Genomic DNA, 23,780 nt, shown 5'->3' with positions numbered 1-23,780 from the left:
CAGGGAGTGTTTTTTGTGTGGAAGGGTGGCTTGCAGCTGCCTCAACATCCTTTGGACTGCAGTGCCCCTTATAACCCCGCCCCAAATTAAGTTAATTAGGTTTGAAAAGAGCCTTCCATCGGTGCCAGCTAAAGGCCCAGAAAATGATATACAGTGAGGGCCACAGCTTTCAAAAGAAGTGAGAAGAATCTAAACCCCCTGCTTTGGGCAAACTGGAGAGCCTTCATTTCCTCATATTAACCATGAAAGAAGCTTACAAAAGCACAGCTCTTTCTCCGTGGGATTCCCTCCAGACTAACAATGTGAAATGGAAAAGGCTCTTCAGAGCCAATCCCTGCAAAACATCTCTTACACATACAGTGGCCATGTGCCCAACTCCTTCTTGTCTTGAAATTATGGGAATCATTGTGTGATGGATGCAATAAACACATGTAGGTTTCTTATTACTGAAGCTGGTTACAAGGGAGAATGTTCTCATCAAGCTGGGACTGGGGTGGTGGCCTGATTATGTAGGAGGTAGAGGGTTTTCCCAGATGGGATGTGCACAGAATGGGCATGTGCCAGTAGAAGGTACTTCCTCTCCCCCTGAATTGTTATGGCCTAATAGGACTCTTTATTCACCTGCTACTACTTAAAATTGCAGGCTGAAAAAGCAAGGATCAGCTATGCAATTGGATGATCAAATGGAAAGTGCTAAAATATGTAGTGAAATATAGCCTCAGCAAGGTAAAAATAGTCAGCAGGCGAGAACGGTGCCAGTTAATTAATGCACTGATCATGTGAAATCTGCTCCTTCACACCTCCTCTCCTTAAAAGATGGAATTTAACGTACACGTGGAAGTGTTTGAGGCCTCTGCTTCTAGCTAGGCACTTCCTCTCTGAGAACCTATTTTGTAAGTCACACAATATGACCCTGTTAGATCCCATTAGTCAAGTGAGGGAGTGTATGGGAAGGGGGAAACAAGGAAGGAGAGACTATTCTTGCTTCATAGGGAGCAACCTGCATGTCCTGAGGGTAGCTCTGAATTAGGAGTGTTAGTGTGCCTATTGCATCTTCAGGAGAAGGATGTGCTGCACCCAGGTAGTTTGGGATAGGCCGTATTATGATCAAGGTCACCAATGTATTAGTCTTCCTAATGCTAAATTCCAGACCTGCCAAAAGGGCCCAGTCACAATATTGGTAGCCATGGAGTCCAGGCCAAATATCCTATGTACCTGACAGCAGCAGTGATATATTCTACACATGGTTTTTGTTTGCAATCATGAAATTAATTAACATGACTAAGCTAGGTCCATTAATTGCAATGGGGCCACTTGACCACCACCCTTAATTTATTATTATTGTCTTTTTACTGCCAGGAAGGCAGAGAGGTGCTTGTGGAATCATCTGCTTTGGGTGCCACTCACCACTTTAGCTTGGTGGGGGTGGGTTGGATACTATTTGCCTCAGGGAGCAAAATGTATTGGCCCATCCCTGCACACTCCTCACACACCTACTATTGGACTGGACAGGGAAGAGAGAAGGAACTGGATGGAGCTGAAGAGATGTAAAATGGGGAGGGTTTATATGAGGATACATTCCCACCAGAGAACGCGCTTGTGAAAGGAATTGCCATTTTTCCCCAAAGGGAGATGACCATCAGGGAGGAAATGAGGTTCCAAGCAGGAGGTAAGAGTATTGCTAGACTGGCTTAGATGTTGCACCAGGCCCAACGCTGGAGCTTCCTTGATTTCCTGCACCAGCTTTCCAACTCTCATGAAGGACAGCCCCTCGTGAGGCTTTCTTTCCTCTTGCCGAAAGCCCCTGTCTCCTACTCATACCTCTTGTCCCCCTGAGAGTTCTGGTTCTGTTGGTTTCCAGTGGTTTGAAGATCAGGTATATTGGCAAAGTCGTCCTGTTCTGAAAGCCCCAAAACAAGGGACAACACCACCATGCGGCCTTCCCTGTCCAGAGGGGATCCAGCCAGGGGAGCGATGAGGCCCCAGGTTCAGTGAGCAGTAGGCAGGTTGAAAAACGACAGACAGACAGAAAAGAGAAAAAGAAGAACAGAGCATAAGAAATGAAACTGGCGAGAAAAACAGCACCGTAGCACTATAATGAAAAGAGATTTTTAATATCTATCTGCTGTACAAAGCATTAAATCCTCAGGCTTTCTGGGTACAATTCAGAGGCGAGAGAGAGCACTGGAAGCAGATGAATCACCATGATACTGTGTAGGAAGGGCTGCACAAGACTGTGCCCTTGGAGTGTCTAAATGTGCAAATGTCCTGGAGACAAAGCAAGGTTGCCATTATGGCCTCTTTTTTTGCATAGAGCAGCAACTTCATCTGCCTCCAGAGGCATCGATTTATCCATAAACCACATGAATATGAACTTCAAAATAGACCAACATTATGAAGTTAGCCTTCTCCTGAAATTGTGGGTGTCTAACATGGAAAGACAGTGATGTGGATATCTCACCTAACATCACCTCACCTCTGCATTAAGTAGTGATTCCATGTACTACACCCAGGTACTGATCCAAGAAGCTGCTGCTTCTATGAGAGACATGAGGGTGAGCTAAGATTACACTTCAGAAGATGAGGAGTGCCTAAAGTTTGGTGTAGAAGGCAAGACTGCCTGGTGACTTTGTGATATGCACATAATTAACACCGATTGTGACTCATTGCTGGATAGTACTTAAAGATGGTACAGGTTAGGAACAAGGAATGGAGGTTAGTGATCTCATAGCTACTATTTGTTCATGATTATCATTCTTTGAAACCAAAGATGGCTGCAGGAAGCGTCATTGTTGTTAGTTTGAAAAAGCAGCATCACACAAATAGCTGAACAATTTGCTGCTGTTTTGCACAGAATGTTAGCTTGCTGCTAGATTGTTGGTATAGCCATTAGGTGTGGTGGGGTTCTCAGCAACTAACAGCAGGATGGCTTTGCAGCAGGAGACTATCTGAGCTTCTGCTGAATGTGGAAGCTGTTGGAATTGTGCAAAAATGAGTTAGTATGGGATTAGAAACATTGAATGATTGCAGGTGATTGATACTGGGCAACAGTAGCTGTAGAAGACAATGCAAAACAATGGCAGGGCTGTTTTTCTTTTTAAAATTTGCCGCTAGATGTATATCGACTGGAGCTTCAATTCTGTAATGTAAGCAGCAAGCTAGAGTGGCTGGTGCATTTATTTAATGCCTGATTTGAAAGTGGATCAGTATTGAACAAGAGGAATCCCTAAGGGAATCAATATACTGTATTTGCTCAAGTCTAATGTGCCATCGAATCTAATGCACGCCTCAATTTTCAGAACCTTGAAACCAAAAAAACTATTTGCTGGCGAATGTAAATGTGCCATTGAATCCAATGCACACCTTAATTTTTGCAACGTAATTTGGCCAAAAAGGGGGAGCATTAGATTTGAATAAATATTTGTTGTTGTTGTTTAGTCGTGTCCGACTCTTTGTGACCCCATGGACCAGAGCACGCCAGGCACTCCTGTCTTCCACTGCCTCCCACAGTTTGGTCAAACTCACGCTGGTAGCTTCGAGAACACTATCCGAATAAATATGGTATATAGCAAATTGAAAATGACTGTTACAACTTTCAGTTCAGGGATTTACTGGGAGAATTCCATGTTTCCCCATCCACCCTGTGGTACAGGATGGAGAAACATGCTTAAATCCTTGGGATGAATTTAATCTGCGACTGCACTGAGTGATGTCATGGCAGTGTGAAACCCCATCAGCAGGGCACAGGTAGTCACTTTGAAGCATGACCCTTATAAACTTGTGTCAGCTTTGTGCTCATTTCTGCAGAGGGCCTGGGGGATTTTCAGATCTGAACAGGAACAAGCTCCTTCTTCGTCTTTTTTTTTTTTTTGGCCGTTGTTTGAAAGCAGCTGCCCTATGTGGCCCCAGGCTGTTGAGGGTGGTGCAAACAAGAAGCAGTGCCACGACCCCAGTTCAAGTGCTGTGCCTCTCCCAACAAAGTGTGATGTACCCGCTCTCTGACATGCATGCACCGCTACTCATCACGCCTTGTGAAACCTTTCACATCTCTGAATTCAGAATGGGTCAGTGCACTCATAAGACTGGAAAAGGTGCTGGGGAAAGCTCTGGGCAGGGAACCTGTGTAATTAGATTTGAAGCTGTTGAGCTGCATGTATGAGGGGAGATCAGATAAGCACGATGTTTGTGGAGTGAGAGAGAGCAAGAAATAGCAGGAATTGTGACAGGCCAAACAGCATGCTGAAACCAAATATATCCAGGTAGGAGCATCATTATCTGTTCTTTCCTCTTTTCCCTCAGAGATTGAAGGATGTCTAATAAATAGATCATAATATAGTCCCTTTGATAGTAATCAGACAAGGTGCCTGGCTTCAATATTAAAATACAAAGCCACCTGAAGCTTGCTGCATTCTGGCTCAAATCTTGCTGCTGGCTTACAGTCTGACCTTGAGGAAAGACTAAGCCTATCTGTGCCTCATTTGATTTGCCCAGTCTGTAAACAGGAAGAAGATTATGTGGAAGCTCCAATATTGAGAGAAATAATCCATGACAGCCAAAATGTTGGAAAGCAGAAGTTCTGAAGAACTGAAGTCCTTCAGCTGAGCCTGTATGCTAAAAGTTGGCCACTTTCCTGTTCTCTACTATGGCTGCAATCAAAACCCCACCACCCTGGGAGCAAGCCCCACAGAATTCAGTAGGGCACCTCTGAGTAGACATGGTTGGGCCTTTTGGACCCAACTCTCCTCAAGCTGTTTCTATCCCAGAACATACCCTGAAATTTCTGGATGGATTGGTTGCAGTCAGCTTGTTACAGCCAGGAAGTCAGATGAATAAATGGAAATGAAATTGAGTATAAGAATTAGTTTTGCTGCGATAATATTGCCATGATTTTTCAGAAGGGCTGAGCCGAGCATGCATAAGAGTAATTTTCATGGGGAGATGAAATCTGTTCCCCCTCCTCTGAAAAGAAGAACATTTCATTTTATGCAAGTTCACTTGATCATACAACACAGCTGGCATGATGCACTCTGGTCTATTATCTTTGCTTTTCACATACTGTGGTCTGAATGATACTAATAGTTGGGAGTATTGAGATTCATAAAATCTGGCTGGACAAGATGACCTTCAGCTTTCACTCAGCATTCCATAGATGTAGCAGCTTAGATTAGTGACTACTCCCAGGACTCTGCCATTGTGGATTCATAGCCAAAGGGTTTAAATTACTGCAACAAATGGATATAATATGGGTTGGGACTCAGAATAATCTCATTTAACACTACCCAGGTATTTAAATGGATGCAACTACACACTTTCACATAAACCCTGGAAGCTGTCAGCACCAGACAGTGACTATACCCTGGGAAAGGCTTTGATTGGCTGGCTAGGCCTCAGGGAGTTAGGGACTTCCTCAGAGGATTGAGCGGACAGATCAATAGTGGGTCCAATGATCAAGAAGGCGGCTTCTGCACATGCTGCAGAGGGAAGTGAGGGGCAGATGGGTCTCATCAACCTGGAAAGATAACCCATCTAGGAATTGAAAGACTCTGGTCCAAACCTCCACTGCCTTGTGGGATATCTTTGGGAGGAGAAAAGATTAAGGAGTAAGCCCTACACAAATACGGAGTGGAGTCCCTAAGACAGTTGTATGCCTACTTCCACTAACTCCTGCAGCTCAGCTGGTGCCAAATGTTTTGCTCTGCTTTCCTTTGGACTACATCACTGAAGCCAAGAGGGGGGTCTTGTTGCCTGGGCAGCATAGTCCCCGCCCTCTACACACTGCTCAGGCTTGTACCTTGGGGAGGTTACTTCAGTGCTGCTAACACAGCGGTTTGACTTCACCCCCAGAGGCGCACGCCATTGTCTCTCAAAACAGACAGATGCCAGCAACAACAACTTTAGCAGCCTAGTCAGGTGTGTGTGTGTGGGGGGGGGGTCATCTTAATTGCAGCTGAGTGCCTTGACTCTTTGCTTGCTCTTTCAAAGACCAAGATGGCAAGCTGGATGCCCAACACCCTTTGCAAACCACCCCAGGTCTGTCATAGATCATCTACCTGAACCATCACTCTTCTTGCATTCAGACCCAGCTCTGGGATGGCCATAAATAGGAGCAGGCTAACTAGCTTTCACACTGGCACTTTGCTGGTAGACTGTGTAGATGGAATTAATGTGCATGTGAATCATACAGATCCCATTTTTGCATGCATACTTTTGTGCACTTTCACAGACACTTGAGCACTTTAAGTTTAAATCTGTCTCAATGTTTCCCCATCCACACTGTTGGCGGTGTTCGAGCCCACTATTTGCACTATATCTGTTGTCCCTTGTCAGCAACTGTGCTGCAGCATTCTGCACTACCTGCAGCTTCCAGATCAGGTGAAATGAATGCCCCACATTGCACTGCAGGCATCCAACCTTGAAGTCACCAATGCCTGAACTACTGTGGCCAAGCTCTCCCAGCCCAGGAACAGCCATGTCAAAACTGTCTCCCTTGTCAAAACAGGTAAAAGGTGCTTCTAGCCTCTGAGGCTCCCTGGGCCTCCAGCGACAAAGCTGAATCCCAAAATACTCCCAAACTGCATGACTGCTCCTTCAAGGAGAGTGCACCCCATCCAAGACAGGCAATTGACAAATTTCTCAGACATGGGAACCACTCACCCACAATGCCTCTACCTTGCCTGGATTCAAGCTCAGCTTATTTCCCCTCATCCATCCCATCACTGCATCCAGGCACTGGTCCAGAGCCTACACAGATTCTCCTGATTCAGATATTATGGAGAAATAAAACTGAATGTCATCAGCATACTGATGGCAATTTGCCCCCAAACTCACAATTACTTAATAACCCAGTTCCTAGCAAGCACTCTCCGGCCTTGGTGTTTAGCTGTGCAGCAGCAGCAGGAGCAACAGCAGATAAGCGCTTTAAAGTGTTGCAAACAGCTGAAGGTCCAACCTTGCTCTTTGGCCTAGATGGTAAATGGCAGGAAGTGCTCTCTACTATATTCGGAGGGAGTTTCTGCAGATCAGAGGTGCCTGTGCCTTCACTAGGTCAACCAGCCTTTGCCCTGGCAAGGCACTCCTGAGACATGTACTTTGGGAAAGAAAATCTGTTTGAGCCAATGTGGTGGGTCAGAAAACTTGCACTTCAATTTTAAAAAGGAAAAAAAAAGGGCAATTTTGGCTAGTGTGAAACATGCTTTGGTGGAAGGTTTTTGCTGTGCCATTCCACAGACAAAACAACTTTTTTAAGGTCCAGGTGCACAATTAAGGGAATGCCTGCATGTATATCCAGAGCACCATTTCTAGAATATACAGGGGGCAAGGCAGTAGCAACTGAGGGGAAGAGCGAGAGCCTATCAGCACATAACACCTCTGCCTATTTGCTACTGGGCCTAGTTCAAGGTGTTTGTATATAAAGCCCTTAATAGCTTGGGACCAGTTCACTTGTAGGGTCACCTTATCCCATATGTGCCCATTAGACTGGCACTTTTACAGGTGTTGTTTAACACTCATTCTGAACTTGTAAGAAATTGATCTTTTAGTGTGGCAGCACGTACCATTTGGAACTCCCTGCCTGTTGACATCAGCCAGGCATCTTCGCTGTATTCCTTCAGGTGCCTACTTAAAACATGTTTGTCTAGGCAAGCCTATTCAGCTGTATAGAAGTTACCTGCATTTTAGTTTTATAATTGTGTTTATTTTTTTTAAATAAACATGTTTCGATACCAGTTTTCAACTGTGTTTTTTATTGATTATTTCAATATTCTATTTTATGTTGTTGTACATCACTAGAGGATTTTGGTTTTTTCTATTTTAACAGCAAAATCCTATGCATAGGATTGCAGCCTCCAATATATGTTTGGAGGATGACAATGAGAGAAAGGGCCTTTTCTGTAATAACCCCCTTAGCTCTTCTTCCCACTTATAGAATGCTCTCAACAGGGAAGCTCACTTGGTGCTGACTGTCATTCTTCTGGCATCAGACAAAGGTGTTTCTATTTTCCTGGGCACTTGTACAGCCTTGGGACTGTTTTTTTCATGTTTATTCTTATATTATTCTTTGTTATTATATGTTGTTGGATGATTTTTCTGGATGAACATTTCCAGTACATTTGCATTGTTTTAATGGATCCTTTGTTGTATATTTATATTTTGCATTTTATTGCTTTGTATTGTAAATTGCTTCAGGACTTCTTTTTGAAACAATGTACTAATCTAAACTAACTAAATGATACATGCATTTGATTGACACATATAGGATAGCACTGTAACATTGCTCATCTATAGGATTATTGGTGTATGCCTTGGGAATTTCAAACTCATAAATAGGCTACAAACACCTTTTTTTTTTTTATTATTATTATTATTATTATCATCATCAACAGCAACAACAACAGATTTCCAGGTGGTTTCTACTCTACTGTTGAATAATGGTTGAAAGCAGCCTAGAGAAAGAAAAAGTTTTGGCTAAAGATGAGACTTCCCGTTTGGCTCTGGGACCACTGTCAATTCCAGTAGAAATGACCTTTACAGGACAGTGTGAGATGCAGAGCAACCTCTCTGCTTTGAACCTTCATTTGTGAAGGTTGAAAGGAAAATGGCAAAGTGTGCTAGCTCCTCATCGCATCCGCATTGAGGTTAAATGGTTTTGCAGTCATGCAAGATAACAGTTGGCTTCCTTTCCCATTTATTTTTCTGTTACAGAACCACTCTATTCCACCCCCCTGCCCAGTTAAAGGCATTTCTTTCTAATGATTTCCAAAGGGGTAGCCATGTTAAGTCTGTTGGGGCACAAACAGCAGAGACTTGTGACACTGTAAAGACTAGTTATGGCATAAGCTTTTGTGGACTAGAGTCCACTTCAGGAGGTGCTTCAATGAGTTTCACGTTCAGAAATACCACGTGGTATAGCCCTACTAACATGGTACCAAATGGTACAGTCCTCCTGAAGGGAGGATCATGCTTCAGCATTTCCCCTTTGCAAAAAACAAAAAACCACCAGAAACATCAAAGGGTAAAGGCAAAGCACCAATCCTTCCCCCTTAAGTACACTATATTTAAATGGTATAAGGTTTTGAACATGAGGCCCTTGCTTACGCCCAAAGTTTCAAATCTAAAGTGATACTGAGAATGTGATGAAAAGTGAATATGGAGGAAGCAGGATGCAAATGCGGGGGCTATCATGGTCTGTAGTACACTGAGAAGCCTTGCTCACCATTGTGTTCCTTGGCTTCAAAATAAAGCCCAGCAATTGTTCACAGATCACTTCACTGACCTCAGCAAAAGCTGTGGAGACCAAGAAAACGTCTGCTATAAATAGCTTAAATGCTGTTCTGTAGGCACTGTTTGCTGCCAGCCAACACGCAGTCATCTCCACCTTCTGTTCTACAAGGACAACAATCACATCTACGTGATGGTGTCACTCTTCAACAGCGTGCCTAGCAAATGTGTGTGTGATGAATTCAGAATGGTGGCCCCTCTGTTCTATAAGAGCACCATCATTCCCATCCACAGTGAACCAATTGGCAAGGCTCAGTACAATATGCCAACTGGTTTTTGTTTTTGGTTTGGGGGGGGGGGTCTCAATCGTGCAGGGAAAGAATGCAGCAGAAAGGCAAAGGTAAGGGCAAAGGACCCCTGGACAGTTAAATCCATTCAAAGGCGACTACAGGGTTGCAGTGCTAATCTTGCTTTCAGGTGGAGGGAGCCGGCGTTTGTCCACAGACAGCTTTCCGGGTCATGTGGCCATCATGACTAAACCGCTTCTGGTGCAACGGAACACCGTGACAGAAACCAGAGCGCATGGAAATACCGTTTACCTTTCCACCACAGCGGTACCTATTTATCTACTTGCTCTGGCGTGCTTTCGAACTGCTAGGTTTTTAGGAGCTGGGACAGAGCAACAGGAGCTCATTCTGTTGCAGGGATTTGAACCGCCAGCCTTCAGATTGGCAAGCCCAAGAGGCTCAGTGGTTTAGACCACAGCGCCACCCGTGTCCCTTATGGCAGTAAGGTATTACTCTCTGCCCATGTGAACCTACCATGAAAACCTACCAAAGCAAGAAAGAAGAATCTCAGGAAAACTTGCCCCTGCTGGCCTTGGCATGAAACAGTCTAGGGTTGACAAGGGAAGCTACTCTAAACCATTTAGTGACTATTACCTCTGAGTAATCCAAAGAGCTATATCTGCACAACAACCCACTCATTTCCACTGCATGACGTGGGAGTGGGTACAATCCCTATTATTTAAAACCTGTGGTCCTGCCTCAGAAATCTCAAAGTACTGTCTAGACCTCATTAATGCCCTTGAAGCGGCATCTTATCTCTAGCCAGATGTCTGATAGGTGCTGGACAGATAGTTCTGTTTCATCAGTTTCTACTGAAGAAATGAATTGTTATACATGCCACTAGTTTTGCAGTGGACAGACTATGGGTCTGTCCACATGGCAGTTTACAATAGATTCAATGCATCCCAAACATGCATGTTTTTTGCATAGTCCTCATTCCAGTGGTAAAGGTAAAGGGACCCCTGACAATTAAGTCCAGTCGTGAACGACTCTGGGGTTGCGACGCTCATCTCACTTTAAAGGCCAAGGGAACTGGTATTTGTCTGCAGACAGTTTTTCTGGGTCATGTGGCCAGCATGACTAACCTGCTTCTGGAGAAACCAGAGCAGCGCACGGAAACACCATTTACCTTCCCACCAGAGCGGTACCTATTTATCTACTTGCACTTGGACGCGCTTTCGAACTGCTAGGTTGGCAGGAGCTGGGACCGAGCAACGGGAGCTCACCCCATCATGGGGATTCAAACCGCCAACCTTTCGATCGGCAAGCCCAAGCGGCACAGTGATTTAACCCACAGTGCCACCTGTGCCCCATTTAAGTAGTAGCCTGTACTTTTTCTCCATTTAATTTGGATTTTCCCAATCCATGGATAACATAGCGGGGGGGGGGGGCACACACAAAATTGCATGCTATCTGAGCACTGATGCACTGAAGCACACTGTTTTTGAGTAGTCTGTTTTATTTTTGTTTTTTAAGTTTGCATGAGAATTTTTGCTGGGCATTGTCTATTGTCATACCCCATACTTCCATTTGCTCATCATCTGAGCAAAAACTAACAGTTTTGACTCCACGAACCCAAAGGAAAAGATGTGGTGTGCCTATTGCCACCAATTGTGGCCAAATGCATGTGCATAGTAACTTTTAAGCCAGCTGTTTTGTGCAGAACTGCTTTTGTGCAAAACAGCTGTATAAAAAAGAAAAACGGCATTTGCAGGAACAGGAGGTGGGAAGAGAATGGCAGAAGGAAAAAGAAAAACAATGTCTCAAGATTCCTCTCCCCCAAATTGCTCTCTCTGTCCTGCCTTGGGTATGAAATGTACTGTTTATGCGCTTCCACGTTTACAATCTCCTGTGAGCTGCATGGTGGCCTTCTGTGTTTGTGGGAACAGTCAGGAGATGCCCTTGACTCTGCCTGCCCAGCCATTCTTTGCACTAGTGAGGCACTCCCTGATAGGCTGATGGCCCTCTGCCTGGGTATGACATATAAACATATATTTTTATTTGTTTGAATCTGCTGTTTGCTCAAATCTGGTAAAGAAGTATTTAATTTATATATAAAAAGGGTTGTTTTCCCCCACTGTGAATTATGGTTGAAACTTATCTTTGGTGAAAGTATTTCATAGCACCATTCCACAGACAAAACTTTCTTTTTCTTAAAGGGTTTGTGCACAGAGGTAAAGAGAGAACTGTGTGTATGCCCACAATGGACTTTAGGTTTCTGAAACTTCTGGAGGACAAGGAAGCAGTAACTGAGTGTGTGTGTGTGTGTGTGTGTGTGTGTGTGTGTAGGGGGACGACAACAAAATTCAGCACAAATATTTCCCATAAAGAACCACCCATTCGTGTGGATGGGAAACAAGCACACATGGGAAAATCAAATCTGCACAACTCGCATGTGCATTAGCACCCTGGTGTGTACACAGCCTTAATTCTAAAGTTGGAGTTGCACTGATTGTGGTTTCCCATTGCTTGCCTTTCTTCTATATGCTCCCCCTTTTCTTTTTGTTAACTTTGCAACACTTTAGAATTCTAAACAAAAAGTGGGGGGAAGGTATGATCCTTGCTTCAGACAGTGAACATTTTCACCCACGGAGTCCTCCATGCTACTTTGAACGGATGACACAGCCTCATTATTTCAGCCTCCCACAGGCCCTGGGGTGTGTGTGTGTGTTAATAAATGCATTTGCATTAAAAGGCAAGGAGTGATGTAAAAACAAGTTTTTACAAGAAAACAAAACAAAATGTAAAGGACTTTCTGGGGGTGGGGGTGGGGTCAGGGTGATGGAACTAAAAGGAAGTGGCTTCTTGAGAAAGAACAACAATTGGGCTGATTAGCTAGTTCGCATTCTGTGGGTACATTTTTGAACCAATTAAGGCTAAAATAAGCAAATGGTGCTGTGCAAACAGAGATGTCCGGAATCCTCTAGAGACGAAATGAGACTCATCTTTAAATCAAGAATCACACAAACGAAGCAATATGAAGCTGCATATGAATATCTTTTCATCTTAAACTAGGGCATATTCTGTGGTGCAGGTGATGTGGCTCAACAGTAAGGTGTGTGTGTAAAATTAAAGAAATGTGGCTGTGTATTAGAATTCATAGAACCAGGACCAGTATGCAATGAATTCAGAAGTTAGCTAGTCTAACCTACTATTGATGAGCTTGTTACAGCTGGGACATGTGTGCCCCAGAACTAGGTGATACTTGTGGCTTTGCTCCACAGGTAACAATGCAATGCATATGGGACTGCAGGCACAACACAGAAAGCAGACATTGGTTTAAGTGGGCTGACCTACCTGACTGGAGATTATTTGTATGCATGGAATTGAAAAATGTGAGAACTCTTTTATGTATGATAATGTTTAATTTGCACCTCACTATTTGCCAATACAGTGGTACCTCAGGTTAAGTACTTAATTCGTTCCGGAGGTCCGTACTTAACCTGAAACTGTTCTTAACCTGAAGCACCACTTTAGCTAATGGGGCCTCCCGCTGCTGCCGCATCGCTAGAGCACGATTTCTGTTCTCATCCTGAAGCAAAGTTCTTAACCTGAAGCACTATTTCTGGGTTAGCGGAGTCTGTAACCTGAAGCGTATGTAACCTGAGGTACCACTGTAGTTAACACAGGCACACACCTCACTAGCCTCGGCAAGAACAAAAACCTACTTCTGAGTGGCACTGCTCTACTGATCACTTAATCAACAGCCATTTGCATCTTGTCCAAACAGCATTACCGCTACTGTTTTGTGCTTGGCACTCATGTTCCAAGTTGTCCTTATTGGTTCTTGCCCTTTTACCTGTTGCTCCCTAAGGACATTCAGTTGTCTTGAATCAGGAAACCCAAAAAGGTCCCATGCCTCTGGCTGCTTAGCAACACCTTTTGTTAGAGAATCCTGCCCCTCCTCTAACCTCTGTCAGATCCCATCACCTATTATTTCAAGCATCCCTTCCCCTCAGGAATTATTGCTGTGTTCAGGCATTCACCTGAACATGTGAACATTCAAACTATGGATTTAGTAGTTACTGGGATTTTATCCCTTCCTTTTCTCACATTTTCTTAGTTTCCTTAATATGACCCTTCTTCTGCCTTCCATTTGGACATTCCCCCTTGGTGCATTTAGACCTCCAGTTTAACATGCCAGATTGTGCTTGAAGGAGCAGGGAGTGGTACTAGCAATCATAGGACTCCCTGCCTCCACCAATCTCTGCCACATAAACAAGTGTAAATGATTGATCCAGGCAACATGGGTTTGGGCAGCCTCTGTTAATCACTCTACATTTGAACTAAACATTTTACTCTTTTGTAAATATTGGGTTTGGCACTTGAAGCCCCCAAACCATTTAATGCATTGATACCATTTAATTCTGTAAACAAAGGAACATTTTTCAATTTTAAACTCATAATTGGGACTCAGTGATTTCTGCTAATTCCCCAAAATAATTAAATGCAAGTAAAGGTGCAAAGCAATATTCCCCCATTGTGTACAGTGAGAGCTCTGGATTACAGTTCCCAAATATTATGCTTCATGGTCACATGTATAACTCACACATTTGGATAATGCATTTTGAGACAACTGCAGGCAGGGTAGCAAACCTCTCTAAAATACAGTGCTATGTCTATAACAGCCCTACCATTGATCAACCACATAATCTGGACCACTGTGTGCTATAGTCAGACAACGGATGCACTGCATAATGTTGCAAATAGGTTCAGATGACCCTAATAAGTGTATTTGATACAGGTAAGACCTTTCAAGAGCTATGGAATAGCCTCTCCACACAGGTCGACACCTAACACCTACTCAAATGTACTTTCAGCACCAGGCAAATACCTCCTTGTTGTTTTAGTAATTTTTAATTATATTGTAGCTTTGAATGCTATCAGGTGGGTGGGGTTGCCGTGAGGTCACAAGGACATCGGGTGACCCATACAAAGGCAAAGGGCTCTGAAGGCACTGTTGATCAGCTGGTTGGGGGTACTAGCAAATCTCTGCTTTTTCAAGCGCCACTGTGACCATTTTCTCTTGCAAAGGAACAGGGCTTTGCAGGCACCACCAATCAGCTGATAGAACTGCCTGCAAAACCCTTTCAGCAGGGAGGTACATCAGTTTACATACCTTACACCTAATTTCATATACGATGTCATATGTAGAGGAAGTTGGCATGGCTTTGCCAAAATGGCCTTGCAGAACAAATAGGCAGGCCTGGCTAGCCTAATTAGGCCTACCCTTGCCCTGCTAAGTGGCAGCAGCACTGCAATTGGGAGGGCAGTGCCCCACCACACTGGGTACTCCTGCTGACCTTAACGGATAGTGCTTTAATGCTGCATTTTGTCTTATTTGTTTTTTACAGTTTATTTTTTTAGCTGCCCAAATACATTTTTGTTACGGAATGGCCTATAAATAGGCCAAATACGTAAAATAAACAATTACAAGCTGGCTGAAAAAAATATGGAAATCTTTTAGAAGTTAGGTGTGAGTAAAAGCCATGCCAGGGAAACTTTATTGGGTGGCAAGTCTAAAAACAATTAGAGAGTTTGCATGTTACATTAATTCATAAAGGTAAAAGTAAAGGTAAAGGGACCCCTGACCATTAGGTCCAGTCGTGGCTGACTCTGGGGTTGTGGTGCTCATCTCGCTTTATTCACCGAGGGAGCCGGCGTACAGCTTCCGGTCATGTGACCAGCATGACTAAGCCGCTTCTGGCAAACCAGAGCAGAGCACGGAAACACCATTTACCTTCCCGCTGGAGCAGTACCTATTTATCTACTTGCACTTTGACGTGCTTTCGAACTGCTAGGTGGGCAGGAGCAGGGACCGAGCAACAGGAGCTCACCCCGTCGCAGGGATTTGAACCGCCGACCTCCTGATCAGCAAGTCCTAAGCTCTGTGGTTTAACCCACAGTGCCACCTGCGTCCCACTATGAATTATAGTAAATTATAATTCATGTTAAAAATTGTTTGCTTTAAAGTTCCTGCAAAACTCCCTCTCAGCTGCTGCTGCTGCTGCAGTATAGACAAATGAGCCAGAATCTGGCTAATCATCCAAACCTGGGCTCATGCCTCTGGGCCGTCTTAAGAATATCCCGTGCCATGGTGCAAAGTCCCTCAGGCGCCCCCTCACCATTTCCCAGAGTATTTTAGGGAGGACGGCGCTGCCAGCAGGGCTGAAGGAGGCGGGCAGCAGCTGGAGGGCAACTCCTCCGGCGGGGAAGAGGCGGAGGCTGGACGCGGCGCCTCCTGGCTCAGCTGGCCGCTTCATGCCGCGGTGGCCACAGCAGACGGAGGCTCCGGGTGCAGGGCTGCTTCGGCACGGCATAGTGGAGGCGGGCGAGGGTGGCGAGCTGATGCCAGCAGGCGCCACATCCAGCCTCCGCCTCTTCCCTGACGCTCTCCAGAACCTGGCGCCCCGGCGCCCCACGCCACTAGCCTCTATGGGTAAGACGCCCCTGTCATGACTTCCGCCCCACCAAACAAACCAAGAACAGTAAGCACGCTGCTTCTTCCCATTAAACCTCGGTTTCTGTCTATAGTTTTATGTGAAATGGAAACTCAGCCACTATAATGATCCTAATTAAATCATGATAATCACTGTACAGATAAATCGTTGTAGTTTGTTCTTTTCAGCTGAAGACTGCAAAATTATTTATATAACCACAAATCAATTAAACATTGCAATCTACTACTGGAGATCTTTGACCAAAGCATTTCATTACAGTCCCATTTACGCAGAGGTCAGTTCAATCCAAAACAGGCTTTCTAATCTCAGCTCAAGTTGGGCTGCAGACACTACTTGCTTTGGTTGCGGATGCAGAGAAGAAAAGGAGGAAGTTAGAAGTGTGTGTGCAGAAGCAGGGGAGATGCCTCATACAGCTTAAGACCAATGTTTCCTTCCCAAATCTGCTTCTTAGAATTCAGGAATAGATAACATCTGGAGTATGTGAGCTAGTGCCCAGAAACAGGAAGGAAGAATAGTTGCTATTTCTTATTTTAATTAATTGACAAAATTTATATACTGCTTAATTGTAGTGTAAAGGTAAAGGTAAAGGGACCCGTGACCATTAGGTCCAGTTGTGACCGACTCTGGGGTTGCGGCGCTCATCTCGCGTAAAGCTTCCGGGTCATGTGGCCAGCATGACTAAGCCGCTTCTGGCAAACCAGAGCAGTGCACAGAAACGGCATTTACCTTCCCACCGGAGCGGTACCTATTTATCTACTTGCACTTTGATGTGCTTTTGAACTGCTAGGCTGGCAGGAGCAGGGACCGAGCAACGGGAGCTCACCCCGTCACGGGGATTCAAACCGCCAACCTTCTGATCGGCAAGTCCTAGGCTCTGTGGTTTAACCCACAGTGCCACTCGTGTCCCTGTAGTAAGTTGTAGTAAATTGTACTGTAGTAAGTGCTTTATAAGGATTAGTAAAATTTTCAATAAAAACGGTTAAAATCAATTAAAAACATTAAGGATAATTTAAATAACAGTAAAAGAAATTAAAACATGTCAGCACCTATGGTTCTGGATGGGCCTAAACAAAAATGTTTCAAGCAGGTGCTTGAACAGCAGAGGCACCTGCCTGGTGTCAACAGGCAAAGCCACGCCAAGAGATAATATTTGTACAACTGTGTAACAAGTATTACGTGGCACCTGTAACTGTCAGTTCCACAGAGCCACATAAATAGGGCTGGAAGAAATACTGCCTAGCTCTGGCTTAGCAAAACCTAGCTCTGAGAGGTCTGCACCAAGCTATTCCCTAATAACTTCCATGGGGTAAAATTCTACAGCCTTCCTAAGCAGCCCATGTTCCATCGCTCAGCTGCTTTTATAGCTCCGCCAGTGTTTTACTTAAATATTTCCTGGAGCAAATTCTCCTTGTGTATTATCCAATCTTCCCTGAATCTTTTGAGGAACTCCCAGTCTCTTCCGACATACTTTTGAATAACGTGCCCCCTCTCTCCCTAACATTCCTGTCACTAGGCTATAAATTTATCAGTTGCCTTCAGCCCTTCCTCATACAATTTGCCTTCCAAAATTGTTGTCATCCTGATAGCCATAGCTTTTTTCCTCTGAATTGTTTCTAATTTCTGTGTCACAGAGATGCCGCAGGCTCAACAGCAGTTTGGCAGGCTTTATAGCATCAGCTGAATACCACTACTGTTTATTAACTCTTACTGAGAGTGTCTATATGACCAAAGACTACAGCAGCTAAAAACAACTGATCATGTCCCTGTGAGCTCAGGAAAGTATTATCAAAGCGACTTAACCGCCACTAGTGGTAAGGGAACAGCACCAATATACTAGTGGTTTTATCTAGCATCAACTTTTATAAAGGAGCTGTCACATAAAGGACTTTTGCTTAGTTTTTTATTGATATTTGGACTTCCTGGGCAGCCATGATTTCACTTTTGTTGAGTACACACCTCTTCCCTGCTCCTTTCCTGGAACTTAGAATTACTTAAATCTTCCTTATTTTAACCCTACAAATACAAAAGTGTTGAGGAGCTTTTTTCAAATGAGATTCTAAGTCCTGCATTGCGAGGTAATTGGGACACTCCTGGCTACAATGTTAAGCCAACTGACTCAGGAGCAATTCCCATGGAATTCAATAGGATGTGTACCTCTGTGTGGTTAGGATCATACTGTAAGAGAGTCAACCTGTTATGAACCCAAGGGATCATGTGCACTTCAGCTAATTAAAAGGAGGTCCTAGCAAGATCCCAGGTGGTACATTCTAGGAAACTTATGTGCTCTTGTCCTACTTATTTGTCCTTTATTGTGGGCTTAGAGCCATGATGATTTTTTCTTTGATGCTCTGTCTTAGCACACTTTATCGTATTCATGGACTTTTGAACCAATGGAAAATATTACCTAAGCTTCTTAGCACTGCCGCTCAACAAACTATCTTTTGCAATGTTTTGACTTTCTACATACTTTTATGGTATTTTTAAAATAAAAACTCTAATTTTATTTTACTTTATTCTTCATCCACTAAGTGCAATTTTTAAATAGGTAATATTCATTTGGCTCACCTTATTCCAATGTTACTCATGGTAGCCTTATCATTACTGTGATTTGGTAGGTGCTCTCAAGGAGGGAATGGCCAGGCAAGGAAACACCCCTGAGCAGTAAGTATAGTGCTTTTGCCTGCTTTGGAGTTAGTGATAAAATGATGGCAGCCACAGCCATGTGGGCTGAGGAAGTAGCACAAAAATATCATGAGATTAGCCTGATTTTGGCTTCATTTAAAATATCACAGCTAAGAATGCTAAAGTAAAAGAAAAAAACAATTATTTGTCCATAGTCCCTTTTGTGAGGTCCCTGATCACACACACTGCCTCAGGTAACTATTTGGGTGGCATTCCACTCTATGTAGCTCTATGTAGTTTGTAAACCCATGCGGAAAGCACACACAGCACCAGTGGCATTCAAAATAAACAAAAAATGCCTTCCAGTAGCACCTTAGAGACCAACTAAGTTTGTTATTGGTATGAGCTTTCATGTGCATGCACACTTCTTCAGATACACTGAAACAGAAGTTACCAGACCCTTATATATAGTTAGAGGGTGGGGAGGGGTATTACGCAGAAGGGTGGTTGGAATGGGTGACTGGCTGATAGGTGTGATAAACCTGTTGACGACTGTTAACGACTGCAATTGGTCTTACAGGAAAAAGCAAGGGGTGAGATGGCTAAAAATAGTTTTATCATGTATAATGAGATAAGAATTCAAGGGTCTGGTGACTTCTGTTTCAGTGTATCTGAAGAAGTGTGCATGCACACAAAAGCTCATAACAATAACAATCTTAATTGGTCTCTAAGGTGCTATTGGAAGGAATTTTTAAATTTTTTGTTTCGACTACAGCAGACCAACATGGCTACCTACCTGTAACTAAAATAAATTAACTTACTGTTAATCATATGTGCTTGTATATATGAGAGTTTGTGGTTGAGCTGGGAATCTTACGATCTACCAAGTCCTCTTGCGGCAGTGCCTGGCCCACAGCTATCCTTCTTCCAAATTCTCACCATGGACTTCCTCAGCTGCGCTGAAAAATCCCACCAACTGAAGAGTATAATGCCCTCCCTGAAGCTTAAACACACCACAACTTCAATTCCCTATATACCATTCAGATGAATGGCTAATTGTAAAAATTACTACAAGCACGGACAAATATTGGCTCACGTTATGGCAAAGAGAAGCGCAACAATCCCCCTCCTTCAAGGAAGTAAGGAACATTGTCAAATTCCTAGATAAGGTGACAGTGAAGGCTTCAGCTTAACCATTGGTGCCTGGAATTTAGAAGCTGTCACCAACAGGGAAAGTATTTAAGACAGATTAAAAATCACACGCTTCAAGCCGCTCTGACAAAGCTGCCTTTACAGATCACAGCAAGGAGGATCTGAAGGACCGATAGGCAGGGATTTGGTGGATAAAAAGACCAAACCCCTGTTTGTGAAGGGGAACTGAAGAGTCACCTCTTTCTGGGAGGGTTTGTCAGCTTTGCAGTGATGTAAAGAAAACCTCGGTGCAGGAGAACGGGAGAAAATCTCTCCTTAATGTTAGAAGGCAGCTTTCTCCCGTAAAGAGGCAACATTTGTGCTGGGGGCTGTGCGCTAGGTTGGGATGTGGGGAAATTGGGTTCAAATCCCTGCTCAACCATGAAACTCCTAAAGTGGCCAAGGGTCCATCATTTGCAAATTCCATTTGAACTTTTGGGGATGGGATGCATTCACCCACTTTGCATACCACATTCCCCGGTTGCTCAGCTTAAGCAGAAACCTGCACTCATGGGCTACAATATTAGCTGTGGAATGGAAGAAATTAGGTCATCTAATCCAGTCCTTATGCTGAAACTGGACCCCTGTATTTAAAGGATCTATTTCCATTACACTGTGCCAAGAGCTAAGAGTACATGGGTCCAGGCTGTGTCATGGCAGAAGTGACCATGGGGCAAAACAAACGTTATAACATCAAATGCTCTTATTTTCAGAAAGGATAACAATTGAACCATTATAATGGTTATATCTATGTTTGTTAAATGAACAGGAGAACAGCTCTCCCCATACGAACTGACCCAGCCCCCCCCCCTGCAATTATCATCTGAGGCCTTTCTTCCTGTGCCTCCTCTGTGAGAGGTCCAGAAGGTGACAACATGAGAACAGCTCTTCTCTGCAGTGGCTCCCTGCTTGTGGAATGCTCTCCCTGGTGCCTTTGTTACTTATCTTTAAGTGCCAGGGGAAAACATTCCTCTTCTCCCAGGCCTTTGGCTGATTAAACAATCTGTAACCTTTTAAAATGTGTGTGTGTTGGGGCTGGTGGTGGTATGGTTCTTCTTTGTTACTATGGTGTGTATTTTTGTGTTTTTATATTGTAAACCATCCTATGATCCTTGGATGAAGGGCGCTATATAATAATAATAATAATAATAATAATAATAATAATAATAATAATAATAATGGTTGTAGCTGGAGATTCCACTGTATATAATTAGAAAGCTGAGGAACCCAACAAAGCAATGGCTACTAGAATAATTCCAACATGGAAGAAGACAGAGGAGGAGACCCTTATATGTTAAGCTAGTCCTTCTCCCCACCTCATATCAGATTAGGAATAGACAAATTTCTCCACTTTGTTTTTCTCACTTTGAATTTTTCCAGTCTTATTATGCCACATAAAATGAAGTTCTCCTAAAAATTCATCAACATGTTAGTGTGCATTTCTTGTAACATACCCATCTTTGTTTCCAATTTTTCCTAATACACACATTTTTAAAGCATTTTTTCAGAATGTCATGCATTTTGCTTCTTTCACTAATATATGCATACCTTTCTGCACACTTTCCCCTAATATACATATTTTTGTACACATTTTTGGTGGCAGAATTGCATCCAAAAATCCAGAGAAGTATGAATTCTGAAGGACAGCTGTGTTTCAGGTTGCAAGTGTTCCAAGAAGGGTGAATTGGGTGGCTTCACATTGAAATGCGGACCGATCCAAATAAGAAGATTAGAGTTTGGAATGTGAAACTGGACAGTTTGGGTGGTGTCAAAGGGGAGAAGGAGATTGCTGATCCTTCAGCTGGTGATGAGCTAGCTGCATGACAGTACGAGCTGACTGTCTCTCACACACTGCTGCCTTCAGGGGGGGTCAACTGCCTGTCTCAACACAGGGCTCAAAACTAATGGAGCAACAAACAAGTGCAAGAACATGCAGAGAGAAAAAGAGAAAGATAACTTACAGGAAAGACTTCATATCCAAGCCTCGATTCCGAATCTGCCCCACCATATGGTCCCAGCTCCCAGGATTGGAGCGGCTACGACCACCACCTGTCCTGTGCTTGGAGCCAGCAGGGGTCCCTTGCCGTGACTGCGCGCTCCGACAGCCCCGGGGATTGCCACTGGTGGAGGTGGTGTGGGACTGCAGGTGGCCCAGGCTCTGGCTGGTGGTGGGCTGGCTGTGGTTGGATTTCTGGTGCTGGCTGAGTGGCTGTTGGAGACTCTGCTGGCGCATGAGGGTGCGCGGGCGCTGGCATTTCGGGTCTCCTGCTGAGGTGGGGATATACTCAAGGGTAGTGGCTGTGGACATGGTGGAATCCTCAAAACTTAGGGAGGTGAAGGGCGAGGGAAAGGAGAAAAAGGAGAAGAAGGTAAAGGGGCAAAATTGGAGGAAGGAAAAGCAGATAGTTAGAGAGAAGATGCCCCAGCACAGCACTCTCTCTGCCAGGCACCTTCGGAAGCAGCAAGCCGTCATTTGGGGTTGCAGCTGCACCTCAGCTTCTCCAGCAGCATGGAGCCCCCGCCCTGTAGCCATTTTGCGGCCTTCCTTGCTTGTCAGTCCTTGAGCTCAGTGTGAGATCGCTTGCGAAGCGACTTCTCCTCTCCGTGCTCCTTTGCTTGTAAGGAGGCTCAGAACACCAACTCTCGTTTCCGAACTAATTAGGCTGCTTTGTGAAGGCAAATCCCCTGGTGCCTGTGCTGCTGCTGCCTGTGACATGCGGCGCACCCAACAACCACTTTCCCCATTGGCTGTGTCTGAATCAGCACACCTCACCCAAGTGGCAGTGGGAACAGGAACTCTCACATGTCCTAGGAATGGTGTCACGGACACTGATGGCCAAGCTGGTGGCATGCTCCAGGGCTCAAGTATTATTTTTTAAATGAGGCTGTAGCAGTTCCCTACTCTCATCTTGAATACAGGTAGCTTTGTCTTCCAGAGCACATAGTAACACTTAATAGGGTTGCCAACTTTTAGTGGACAGAATTCTATGCCTTTAACAGCTGCAAGGTAGTCAGAAATGAAACTGCTGTAGCTTTTCCTGCTACTGTGTGCCAAAGTTGGCATTGAGATTTGCACTTTTGCCTGTTACATAGCAGTGAAAGGCACAGAAACCTGTCCACTGAAAGGTGGCAAACTGAGGGAGTTGTAATAATTACAATAGACATGTCGGGCTTGGATTTGTTAGGCCAGGCGTGGACAACTTCTCAGTATTTATGCTCCTGAAAGTTGCCATATTGTCTTCTCTTACATGAAACATTCCAGTGAAATTTGGGGAGCTGTTTGAGAAGGGAACTAAACTTGAAGGTTGCAGGCCTCTGTTTTCAAACATGTGTCACTGTCAGACAGCTGCAACACAATGTGTGTGTGTGATTCCAGAAGAAGAGGTGAGTGGGAGAGGGGTGCTGAAACTTTCCTCCATACACTGTTTTGAGTGATCAGATGCAAAAGAGCAAAAGGCTTCTGTCCTTTTGTGCAGAAGAGGGAATTTCAACAGCTTGTCATAAAAGCTACACCTGCTGAAATTCTCTTTTCTGCAAAACTATGAAAAGAGCATGAGTCCTGCCATCTTTGGCATCTGTCCATTCCATCACTGTGCCTCCATCTTCCGAGGCCACTTTCCTCCTATCTGGGCTTCATTCTGGTCTCATACCACAGCTAGGAAAAAGGAAGCTGGGTTGCATGGTAGCAGGTGGGGAGGGGGAGGGGTGGGGAGGCAAAGAGTAAGCTCCCACACCTCCACTTGAAATTGCCATCACTTACTTTTTCAGTGTGACCTGTGTTTGAAGATGCATGCCTTGTTCTGCCCTCAAAATCAGGACTGAAGTACATCACAGTGAGGTGTCCTCTACCCTCCTGAGAGTGGATGCATGATGTATAGTTTGGTATAGCTATGCCTTACTGCAGAGGTAGCTACTTTGGTACCCTCATGATGCTGTTGGGCTA

The 23,780-nt window shown here is 44.3% G+C and overlaps 1 protein-coding gene across 7 annotated transcripts in view; it reads right to left on the bottom strand.

Moving 5' to 3' along the window:
* The window catches only part of SYT7 (synaptotagmin 7), a 228,479-nt gene that overhangs the window by 45,018 nt on the left and 159,681 nt on the right, over positions 1–23,780 (bottom strand). For 4 of the 7 annotated variants that reach the window (XM_028737069.2, XM_028737093.2, XM_028737082.2 and 1 more), the window contains 2 exons: positions 21,799–22,161; positions 1,822–1,944 (listed from right to left, as the gene is read on the bottom strand). The exons of 2 other annotated variants lie outside the window; for them this stretch is intronic. In XM_028737069.2, coding sequence (XP_028592902.2) covers positions 1,822–1,944; positions 21,799–22,161 — 486 coding nt within the window. The remainder of the gene's footprint in view (positions 1–1,821; positions 1,945–21,798; positions 22,162–23,780) is intronic. One more of the 7 variants, XM_028737074.2, reaches the window with a different exon arrangement.

This window comes from Podarcis muralis, chromosome 1 (genome assembly GCF_964188315.1).
Source record: "Podarcis muralis chromosome 1, rPodMur119.hap1.1, whole genome shotgun sequence".
Taxonomy (NCBI): domain Eukaryota; kingdom Metazoa; phylum Chordata; class Lepidosauria; order Squamata; family Lacertidae; genus Podarcis; species Podarcis muralis.
The sequence above is the reverse complement of the archived record's forward strand: the minus strand, read 5'-3'. Positions and strand labels throughout refer to the sequence as shown.